Consider the following 12,451-nt stretch of genomic DNA (forward strand, 5'->3'; position numbering starts at 1 on the left):
GCAGACAGTAGTAGCCGTGCAGTTACTCCTGCTTGAAAAGTCATCTTCTTGCCTTTAACAGAAAAACCTCTGTAGATGTCATCCAGGGAGTCTGGGGAGGAAAAAAAGGAAAATAAATCAGTGTCATTGCCACACAGTATATACTTAAGCAAAAGAATACCTGTCACATGGCTCCTAGGCTATCTAAGCCAATTGCTTGTACCCACCAGAAGGGACTTAACTACTGAGGACTACAGTTGTCCCTCTATTACAAAACAGGAAATTTCCAGGAACCAGATAACCAGTAATTAAATGGCTTTGGATTAACTATAATTAATTTTTTAGGGAAGACAAGATGATGCTGATAGCTTCTATAAAAAACTTGAGTAAACCACAAAGGTAGGTGGAAGGCAAAATATGTGCCTGATAAATCCCCTTATAAACATAACTGAGGGGTCTGGGATTGTATCTCTGTGAGAGCACTCTTGCCTAGCATGTGTGAGGCACTAGGTTTGATACTCAGCACCACATAAGAAATAAATAAAATAAAGGTACTGCATCCATCTACAACTAAAAACAATATTTAGAAAAAGAAAAAAATAACTGGAAGACAAAAATTCACATTTTCTATAATATTTAAGCAACAAGAAAGTTGTTGCTGAAAATATATAACTCCTTAGAGTGAATGACTTTAACTTCAAACCCAGCTCTACTATCCATTCCCTTAGCCTGGGGATAAACAAAAGGTAACTACACAATTCATTATTCAAAACCACAACCCTTTTGAAAATATTGGCAATTGACCTAGACAGTAGGCATAAAGTAGGACTGCTCTAAATAAATATGTATGCCATGGATGTTATGAGTATCAAGTATGTGCTTGGCACATGCCTGGCATAAGCACTGCATTTATATTGGGTTAGTCTTCATTTCAAAATGGTATCTCACAATAAGGTTCTATGACCACTGTGTGTGTATATATTTCTCCTTCAAACACTGTATATTACCTACCACCAATGGCCCACAGTATAACTTTCAAAAACATCATCTAAATATGGAAATCATGTACCAAATAAATGCTCTAGATATATAATAAATACTCTTTAATATGCAAAATGATCAGTCTAAGAATTCCCCATTTTTTTCCCACTGATTACCCACTGTCAGAGCTCTTAAAAAAAACAAGCAAACACTTCTCCAACTCAGAAACAAGTAGATACTATAATCCCAAAAGAGAGTTTCATACCATCACAGTTATGGAAAATGCAGCAAGGTCCCTTTCAATTTCCTCCTATAGCAGCATTTCTATTTCTCCAAGAAGTAGGTTGTCCAGTTCTTCAAAGTTCATTTTCTTGAGATTGGGCTCCAGTGATCCAGAAACCACAGAGGTGTATTAAATGACAGCTGCCAACATGAAATGCCAGGACTCTACCATCTGCTTCCCCACCTCTGTAGTGGAGTTTATAAGGATCAGAACAGCCCCCCTAACTCACAAAACACACATGTATTCTTTCACACATTTTGAAGCATGCCTACTATGTACCAGGCACACCAGCAACACACTTGTACTCATTTCACTTTCCTATCTATCACATCTTTTTGTGCAAGAAATGGAAATATACATAGATACCTAAGCATCAGGATGAAATAGTATAAGGCCTATCTGAAAAACAAAACACAAAACTTGAACTTCTTATACAAAGCATAGGTTGTGGAAGAAAATTTATATATTTATGATCTAAATTATGTGTCTGTACATGTTCGTTTTAGTATAAAACAAACTGATGATCACCAGGGCATAAGAATTAACATATCCATCGTGCTTCTTATCAAAATTACATAGATCTATATTTCTATACATTCTAATTTTGTGACCAGAAATAAACTCTCAAAACTGTTATTACAATAGTTTGTACATATTTCATGGTAAATGGAGACTAGAAATAACTGTTGCTTTTAGCATTTTCTGACAATTGATATTTTCAAAATTGCCCATCCAATCCCATTTAAAATGCCTTTGAAATTATTGCAAGTAATAAACTCCTAATAATACTTCTTTTAATTTGGGGGCAATTCAAGAGATGCAGCAAAGAATATTTCCCCATGTATTTTACAACCATTTGATTCTGAGCTATTTCTCCAACCTAAGAATATACAATATTGTTATGAACTTACTGGCATCTTCAAAAGACTATAAGTTGATACCCCTGCTGTATGTGAGCATTTATATTTTTAATTAGGTTAGTTTTCCAGAGCAAAATACAGCCTCCAAGTGATAACAAATAATCACTAGTGAAAACCACAGAGATCTATGAAACAATATTAGTGCAATATCTAAGTGAAAGTAATTATGCAACTATGAGAGACACAGGTATTGTTATAAGCACTTTTTTAAATCACACAGACCAATTTACCTGAGCAAAATGAAAGGTGAAAAAATATTCATCCTTTCTGAGCATAAGCAATTGCTACTGTGGTAGGGTGGTAGGACAATTTATCAAGTGGTATTTTTCTTTTATTCCTGCTAAATTGTGAAAGTGTCCTACCTAGAATTATCATTTTATTGTATAGATAAATCAGACTTAGCATTCAGTTCTATGCCATTAACAAGATAAACTTTGTCTTTAGAAGCAATCTCCAAATTTATATAATGTACTTATCAGGGAAATTAAGAATTCAAAAATACTACCCTAATTCAGCTCTATAGCAAATTGCTATACTATATTATACTTACTGCCTCTTTAATTTCACAGGAAAAAACATGTATCTGAAATTCTTCTGAACCATGAGAACTCTCTGTAAATGCAAAGCAATTGCTCTCTGTTGTCCCATCGTGTCCACGGGCACAGAATAACACTTTATAGATCGGGAAAGATGCTATCTCCACATTGCTGGATTGGTCTATGATTCTGCAGAAGAGTGATGAAAAATGAGATAAAATATGTTACTAGCAAAGAACAAAGACAGCTTTACCATATCAATATACAACATATAAACATAACTATCTTAAAATCACAAGAATAAATTGGTAATAATAATGCTAGAAAACAGAGTATCTATATATTCCTGGAAACCTTACACATACACATATAAATTCTTCATCTTCTTTTGACAATTTCTTTGTTCTTATTTTCCTAAGATCTAACTCGTTTACTCCAAAGCAAAGCAGGCATGGCTACGTAAAATACTATCACTGGTTATCACTGGTTAAAACATATACTAGAACAAAAGCACAGATCATCTTGGAAAATCCATTTCTTTTCAGAGCACTACCTTTAAGTTCATCTAAGCCTCAAGTTACTGTTCAACTGAAAACTCTTTGCCCAGAAAAATGTCAGGAAATTTCAAACATAGACTCAACAACAGAACACAAAATTTAAAAGTAGTTTGAGGGATTTAGAAATAATTCTCTGATGTTCCCTACATACATCTTATGCCTTGGATTGATCTAAACAGTCAAGACCATTTCAAAATCTCAAACAAAGAAACTAAGAGATAGGCTGAAGTAATACAGAGGCAACTGTCAGTGATCATTTAGAGGTAAGTCTTTGTCAAGGAATGTTTGGAAAACTGAAACTAAATAATAACACTAAAATACAATTTGGCATTTTTAGGAGATACTGTGAAATTAATTTTTAAAAACCTTTATAAAAATAATTTATAAGACACTTCTGAAAAACTCAAAAGCATTTTAATCAATACTATGTAAAATTTTATAGCTATTACTTCAATACAAAGAACTTAGTCATCACTCTACTTCTTTGAATGACTGTTAAAGGCTAAAGTCAGATCTTCCTGCTCCCGCAAAATAGAAAAATATAAATCTCAAGTATTTTACATGTCCTAAGGAAAATTTTGCAAATATCCCTTACCAACAGGAACACAGTGTAAGCCTAAATAACGTGTACTTTGCATGTCTACGGAGAATTAAGTGAATTCACAGTAAGTCCTACATTGAATTTATGATATAATACCCTCACAACACTCAAAAGACTTAGAACATGTCTAAAAAAAAAAGAAAATTAAAGCTTACCTCACAGAACCTTCTGGAACATTTGGCACATACAGAGTAACAGGAAAGGGGTACTGACTGGACAATCTCATGGTTGCCATTGCCCGTAAAGCCTCCACTTCATTACGTGGGGAAGAAACCTTCATACATCCTAAGTAGGTCAGTTTATTAAATAAAACACTATCTTCTTCAGATAGTCCAGTTGGAGAAGATGGTCTGGGTGTCGAAATTTCTGAAGGGTAAAAAAACAGAAACACTCCAAAGTCAATACAAAACAAGTATAATTTTGCCAAATGCTCAAAGAGAAATGAAATATATCAAACAAAATTTAGATAAATACTAACTGAAAGAAAGCTGCAATGAATATATCAGTAGAAAATAAATGGGCTTCATAACAAAGAAAATACACAGGGATAAAGAAAAATTATTACATAATGATGAGTGAATTCACCTAGAAAATATAAAAATGAGTTATCCACCTAAAACAGAGCTTTAAAATATATGAAGTAAAAATTTATAGAACCAAATGAAGAAATAGACAAATCTATAATTATACTTGGACAATTCAAACTACTACACAATAAAGCATAGAAAAACTAAACATAAAATCAACAAGGTATAGATGACTTAACAAGCATCTTGATCTAACAATTATAGAAAACCCAGAAACTACAGAACACACATTCTTTTCAAGTTTACATAATATATTCACCAAGATATATCAGGATAAACCCCAAATTTACAACTTTTATGAAAATGCAAAAGAAATAGAATAGTCAAAAACACTTTGAAAGAAAATATTGCCTGATTTTAAGGTTTACTATAAAGCTACAATAATCAAGACAGCAGGAATTTTTAAAAAGGACAGACATATCAGGCAATGAAACAAAGAGAGAAGGTTCAGAAACAGCCTCACACACATATGGCAATAGATTTTTATTTGTTCTTTTTAGATATACATGACAGTAGAGTGTGGCAACAGATTCCAAACAAAGCACATTCACCAAGCCTGTTGGTCCACACTAATAATCCCAGCTATTCTGGAGGCTGAGAAAAGGATCACAAGTTTGAGGCCAGCCTCAATAACTTGGCAAGACCTTATCATATAAAGCAGCCACTCCACTCCTAGGTATTAATCCCGAGAAATCAAAGTGTATTTGTTCACAAATATTCATAGCAGCTTTACTGATTAGCCCAAAACTGGAAACAACCCAGAGACCTTAACATAACAGATTCATAAAATGGATTACAACTCAACAATAAAAAAAAACTTGATACATGCATCAACATTGATAAATTTCAAAATAATTATGCTCACCAAAAAAAAAACAGATCAAAGTATCTACTATTTAATAAATTCATAACCTGGATTTTAAATAGATCCTAAATCATATACTGGAAATAGGAAATACATTAAACTAAATTTTTATAGTTTAACTACAAGAACATAAGTGTTTTCTCAAAGAAAGTTAAAGCTGAGCTACTGTTATATGGCAATATTTTTAATTTATGCATAGGTTCATTTTATTGGGTTGCAGAAAGGATTGATTTCTCATCCCACATCTGCTATAAAATAGCTGTATAAGCCTAAATAAGGCACTTAACTCCTCTGGTCCCCAGCTAGTGTATCAGCAGCATAAGAGAGTATAAATGCTTTTTAAAGGGCATTATTCCATAGAAATCTAAGAGGTCCACCACGGTGATTTAGTGAAGATGAAGGTCCTACATTCTGCCCCACATCCATTTCAAGCACATATGTTGTAACTACTAGGTGGAGACGAAACATTTTATTTGATCTGATTCCCAGGTTCAAAGTTTCCAATATTGATAATAATAATGATGATAAACATTTTACTAGGCACAATCAAATGTACCATAACTGTAACCTTCATGTAGACAAAATTCACTGATAACTATCAGATTATGACTCATGGAAATCCTGAGTTAAGCAGGCAAAGAGCAAAAATATTTTCAATAAAGCCAACCTTATAGAAATGACAAAAATCACAAACAAATGTAAGGTGCTCAATTTCACCTAAATAAATAAGAATTCTGTACTAATCAAATCATATTCAATTGTCTCATCCATTCTTCAGTAGAATGATGAAAAGAATAACAAAGAAAGTGAGAGAAAAGACCCATCTTTATAATCAAATGCTATTTTAGCACATTTAAACCAGGAATGATATGCTATTAAAGTTGAACCCAAGTAGCCAGGGTATAAAAACACAAAATGAAAAAAACCAAGGTATCAAAATGCTTAAACAAAAGTTCTCATCAAAATAGTTTTATAACTAACAAAAAAACACACATTTAATGTTTAGTTTAGACCACTTCAGTCTCATTTCCAGGCAGTTTCTTGACACTGAAGCTATCATTTCAAACTAACCATAATGCTACTGGCAAAAATGGTATTGATTTCAACTATGAAAAGATACCAGAAATGTTCTTTTATTCAATATGTAAACTAAAAATACAGACTCAGAAAATAAATACAGAAAACTTACCTGTAAAGCAAAGGAAATTCTTCTTACCAACAGAGATATTCAGTAGAAGATACATTTTTTAAAATGTATTTGGGATAATGGGGATTGAGAATATAAAAAGATGCACAATAGATAGTCTCATAATATACTCGGAAATAAGAATCATATATCTTAAGTCACTGAAAAGGCTAATTCATTCAAATAGCTCCTTAGTGTTACAATAAAAGGCAAAAGGCACTTCTTCCTTTCAAGGACTATATTAAAAAATAACTATATGAATACAGATTACCAGTATGCTTTGGGATTTTTAAGAAATTCAATGACAAAACAAAGTGCAACAAATAATACAATTTCCCATGTACCCTTAATCAAGAAAAAAGAATAATTTGTAAAGTTTGTTCCTAATGTCATATTTTTAATAAAGTCATTTTATGTGTGTATGTTTATATCTATATACACATATAAATATATATGCTGTTAAGTCCTCCTAAACGTAAATCTAGTCACAAGTATGTCTACACACTAAAATCTGTTAAGTCTTTCTTGCAAATCACTAAAACATATGCTGTTTAACAAATATTTATGGTATCTTTCTCATTAAGAAGTTTAATTTTTTCTTTATTAAAATGCAACTATCTGGGCTGGGGTTGTGGCTCAGTGGTAGAGCACTTGTCTAGCATGTGCAAGGCACTGGTTCGATTCTCAGCACCACATATAGATAGGTAAGTAAAATAAACGTCCATGAACAACTAATAAGCGGTAGCGCGCTCGCCTGGCATGCGTGCGACCCGGGTTCGATCCTCAGCACCACATACAAACAAAGATGTTGTGTCCACCGAAAACTAAAAGATAAATAAATATTAAAAATTCTCTCTCTCTCCCTCTCTCTCTCTTTAAAAAAAATAAATAAATAAAAAAATAAAAATGCAACTATCTTTTCCTTTTCTGGTTTGACTTTTCCTACCTGATCCACACAAAAAAAAACTTCTCCAATATTCTTTTTATTATTGATTTTTTTAAATAAATGATAGCAGAATGTTTTACAATTCATATCACACATATACAGCACAATTTTTCATACCTCTGGTTGTATATAAAGCATGCTCACACCAATTCGTGTCTTCATACATGTACTTTGGGTAATGATGTCCATCACATTCCACCATCATTGCTAACTCCCTGCTCCCTCCCTTCCCCTCCCACCCCTCTGCCCTATCTAGAGTTCATCTATTCCTCCCACACTCCCCCTCCTTACCCCACTATGAGTCAGTCAACTTATATTCCAATATTTTCTTCTTAGAAATTTGTCCCCCAACCCACACCCCATGATTGAACCCAGAAGGAACACACTAGGCACAGCTCTAGTATGATGCTACACCTCCTGGTCCACATTTTTTCCACTTTTAAATTTTTGATTCACTAGGAATAATTCTAGTATATAAACTAAAAACCTAATTTTATTTTAAGAGAAACAACTACTCCAACACCATTTATTGACTATCCATCATTTCCCCTACCAAATTGTGAGAATAATTCTGCCAATCTTTTTTTTTCTAATCATCAGATGTCATTTCTTTTTCCAGTCATCTTTCATGGGGTGAAGTCTCCAGCACAGGAATACTGAGAACAGGACAGCTAACAGTGTCAAAGAGCTAATGCACTTTGTTCAGATACATCTTAATGAGAATACATCTAATCTGAGGGATAAAATATATAACAAGATTTTGATAGATATCATTTATCAAGTAAAGTAAATTTCCTTCTATTCTCAGTTTGACAAAAACTTTATATATCTAATATACATAAAAGATCTTGATTTTTGTCTGCTACTTTTTCTATGTCTATTGATTTGATATTTCTCTTCTCAATATTTATGTGTAAATCACACTGACAGATTTTAGTGCTGAATCATCCTTGCCATAATAGGCTTTGTGATCACATATATACATATCCCATCATACCCCACTGATTAGCAGTTTGGCCTATACTATATTTACCTTATACCAAGATTCAAAAAAGGGATCACTAGTACCTTAAGCCAATTTGGATAATCCCATCCCCTCTGTCAAAGTGACTTATTGAGGAGTCTAAAAGTAAGGCCTACACCTGTATTCCCTGATCACTAGAAAATGGTCAGTTGGTAAAATCAGAATGAGGTTCAGAACTTAGTCATTAGTAAAAGAATGAAATTTTTCTCTCTGCCACCTGGCATGAACAGATCACCTAACCCTACCTACCAATTTCTGCTAGTGGCCAAGGAGGGAAGTCAACTAAGGAGAAGGACAACATGAAGAAAACAGAACTGACTAGTTTACAAAAAAAAAAAAAAAAAATACCCCCAGACTCAGATCAAACCACATCTCTAGTGTTTAAGCCAGCTGAAGTTGGAGTCAGTTTAAGTTTTGTTTGTTTTTTCCCACCCAAAAGCATATTAAACTCAAAGCTGGTATTTATAGTACAAATCCTACTCACACATAGATGTATTTATTATTAAATACACCAATAAAATTGATGTGCTATTTTACTTAGAATTTTTACCATAATTAGCTTAAAATAAGAGTAGCCAAACTGAAGAAAATGGAATTCTCTAATACTCAAGAGTTCGATATTTGTTCAATATTTGCCCAATATTTGTTCATTAAGTACTAAAGATAAACCATGTGCCAAATATTGGAGGGAAAATTAGGACCCAAACATACTCTTTATTGTGAAAGACTATTGAGACCAGATTTCAAGGCAAATATATGAGCAAAAACCAAGGTGAAAATTCTCAACCAGAACAAAAAGCCCAGTGATCCTGATCTTGTAAAACAAAACTGTTTGCTAATTTTCATTATCATTCTATTCTCTTTCCATTATGATTGGTTTCAAAGAGTTTGATTACAGTACCTGTGTTAGATGGATCCAAAATTAACTGAAGAGATGGTGTATTTGTTTGGCTGGCTGGAATATCTCCAAATGAATGGTCTGAAATCTCACTGGAACTTTGACAGTCAAGACTGCTTTGCCCCTTCTCAGAATCTCTCAAAATTTCTTCCATGGCTTTTTCCAGTTGTTCATCACCATTAGAAACTATCTATTAATTTAGCAAGATAATTGTTTCAATCTCATTATAGTTCTGAACATTAATGTTATGAAAATCTTTAATTTCTAGATGAAATAAAAACAATCTAAATATTTAAAGATATAGTTACTGAATAGTAAGAGTTAAGTCAGTTACACTTCATTGCACATAGATACATTAAAATTCTGAATAATAAAATCAAGCAAATAAGAGGCAGATTATTAATTTCACAATTTCCAACTACATTTGACATAACATCTTATTTATAAAGGTTGCTTTTTCTTTCTTTTTAAGGAATACATCCTAAAAATCACATAATCTTAAACTTATGTGTTTTAAAGAAAAAAACAGATAAGTGTAAAAAGGACCTGCTATAAATATCATTTAAATGATCATCTCTCTTACGGTGGTATAATCATATTTTCAATTTCTTTATAAATTGTTTGCTAGCTGCCAAAAGGAACTGCTAATTTCCTTAAATTTAAGTTGACTTATCTTTTTTTTAAAAGCAGGTGAGGCACAAAGCCCAAATAAATAAGTATCTTAAACACACAATGCTAAAAATACAGAAACCTAAAAGTAAAACCATGATCATTTGAATAACCTAATAAAACAACATGTTCTTTAGGGCTGCAGTTATAGCTCAGTGGCAGAGCACTTGCCCAGCATGTGTGAAACACTGGGTTCAATCCTCACCACTACATAAAAATAAATAAGATAAATATATAAAAAGTATAATAACATTATTTTTTTTTAAACTATATTTTCTTTACATAATATAAATGAATATTTAATAATCTCATTTTTACAAGTTATTTTATTGAGCTGATATGTTAATATACTTTTGATGTCATACTTACTACTAAGTAAAAGTCATAAATAATAAATAGCACTTTTGGCTATTTTCTATTCCTGTTTCTAAAGGACGATTACACAATTTTCATGTACATACACCTGGGTTTATCACTTCCTTTTCTCTGACTTAAAAAAGTCAATCCGAAAATGACAAAAAGGACTATAGAAAAAGTTAACTGCTAAAAATGTAAAACACACTTTTAGAATGAATATTCACAAGTCACCAATTAAATCACCTACCAGAATGTTACCAGCTCCTTTAAAACATGAAAAACAGGGGAAAAAAGCCTCTAAAGAAAAACATGACTTTCATGTAACTAATTTCTAAAACCCATATGAGAAACAAAAACAACCAGATAAATTAATGTAAGATTTAATCTTAAGTTTAACTTGCCAATCACCCCTTCTCTTTTATTTTTCCTTCTATTTCCTCCTCCTAAAATTCCAAATGAAAGGATAAAAATAATCTGGACCAAAATACTTTTAAAATCCCCAAACCAAATAATTAGTCTCTGAATAAATCAAACCAAATAATTAGTCTCTGGATAAATCAAACCTTGACTTTTATTCTCAAGGTCTTTTATTCTCAAGGTCTATACTTGCGAAAAACCCTAGATCTTTATAATCTCCTGAGAGCTTCAAAAAATGATAATTTTAAATAGTGCCATATTAGAAAAGAAAAAAATACCTTCAGTTGAGGTTTCTCATCATCTTTTGTAGAAGTATCATCTGTGTGCTGAGGAACCAAAACAAATTCTTCACTGTTCAGTGTAGCCACAGAATCAGATGACCCACTAACCTTCTGTAGTGAAGCTCTGACCTCCATTTCAATTCTGAGAACTTCTCTTTCCCACATTCACCTGGCCAAACTACAGGGATCAAAAAACAAACAACAACAAAACCCAATGATTAAAAACTTGAGCTAAATAAAAACATTAACTAATAAAGCTTTAAAAAATGGCACATGTGAAGAAAAATCCTACTAATTATCTCAAGATTAGGAATATTACTACCTTCTTAGACTGGACCTCATAATGGAAATGTACTCTCTTCTCTGAGTTTCCAGATAAAAGAACCACCACATTGTTCCCTGTAAAACATATAAACTACCCACATCTCAACTAAAAATATTTACCTCTATTTATTTAACTCTTATTTCTCTGAGACTTTTTTAAAAATATTTTTTTCTAAATATGTTTTTTAGTTGTAGATGGATACAATACCTTTATTTTTTATGTTGTGCTGAGGATAGAACCCAGTGCCTTCCACATGTGAGGCGAGCACTCTACCACTGAGCTACAGCCCCAGCCCTAGACTGTTTTTTCAATAGAGCAAATAATTAAACATGATACTAGAAACACCTACAAATTCATTCTCTCTCTCTCTCTCTCTCTCTCTCTCTCTCACACACACACACACACACACACACACACACACACACAATTCAGCTGGGAACAATGAATGGTATATGCCTGCAGTCCCAGATACTTGGGAGGCTGAGGTATAGGATCACTTGAGCTCAGGAATCTGAGACCAACTTGGACAACACAGCAAGACCCAAAAATAGAAAATCATTTTGATTACTTTATAAACTCCAAATGCTTTTTAAAATGCTATGTCCTCAAGACCAAATACTGTACTTTTAAATATTTTATTCTGTATCACTGAGGTTAACTAATATAGAATTCAATACCTTAAGTCATGTATCTCTTCTTTTCCAAACACATAGACCCTTACCAGTACTTAACAGTAAACACATAAAAAAGGAAGGCTTTCATATTACACTTATGTAGCAAACAATGTTTCAGTAATCAAATACAGAGTAACCCTGTTTTCTTGATAAATCCCTACTTTATCCCTATAGAAACAACACACTTTGATTTCCAGAAGTTCAAATACTCACACAACTAATTCTGAATGAATATATATACTATGTAGCAGAGATTGCTCAGCCCTGGAGTGATATGAGCCAACAAGGAGGGGTAGCCTGCTATCCTAAAGCTTAACTAGTGAGGAAAAAAAGCCAGTGAGCAAAAAGAGGCAATTGGGCGGGGG

At 32.8% G+C, this 12,451-nt stretch overlaps 1 protein-coding gene across 9 annotated transcripts in view; it reads right to left on the reverse strand.

Moving 5' to 3' along the window:
• Positions 1–12,451, reverse strand: part of Rabgap1l (RAB GTPase activating protein 1 like) — a 592,157-nt gene that overhangs the window by 525,324 nt on the left and 54,382 nt on the right. For 6 of the 9 annotated variants that reach the window (XM_048810001.1, XM_048809999.1, XM_048809998.1 and 3 more), the window contains exons 2-5: positions 11,085–11,265; positions 9,367–9,553; positions 4,013–4,223; positions 2,714–2,888 (exon numbers count right to left, since the gene is read on the reverse strand). In XM_048810001.1, the coding sequence (XP_048665958.1) occupies positions 2,714–2,888; positions 4,013–4,223; positions 9,367–9,553; positions 11,085–11,252 (741 nt within the window). In that variant the 5' untranslated portion in view covers positions 11,253–11,265. The remainder of the gene's footprint in view (positions 1–2,713; positions 2,889–4,012; positions 4,224–9,366; positions 9,554–11,084; positions 11,266–12,451) is intronic. The other 3 variants (XM_048810002.1, XM_048810004.1, XM_048810003.1) reach the window with 1 other exon arrangement.

The sequence above is a fragment of the Marmota marmota genome, unplaced genomic scaffold (genome assembly GCF_001458135.2).
Source record: "Marmota marmota marmota unplaced genomic scaffold, marMar, whole genome shotgun sequence".
Classification (NCBI taxonomy): Eukaryota; Metazoa; Chordata; class Mammalia; order Rodentia; family Sciuridae; genus Marmota; species Marmota marmota.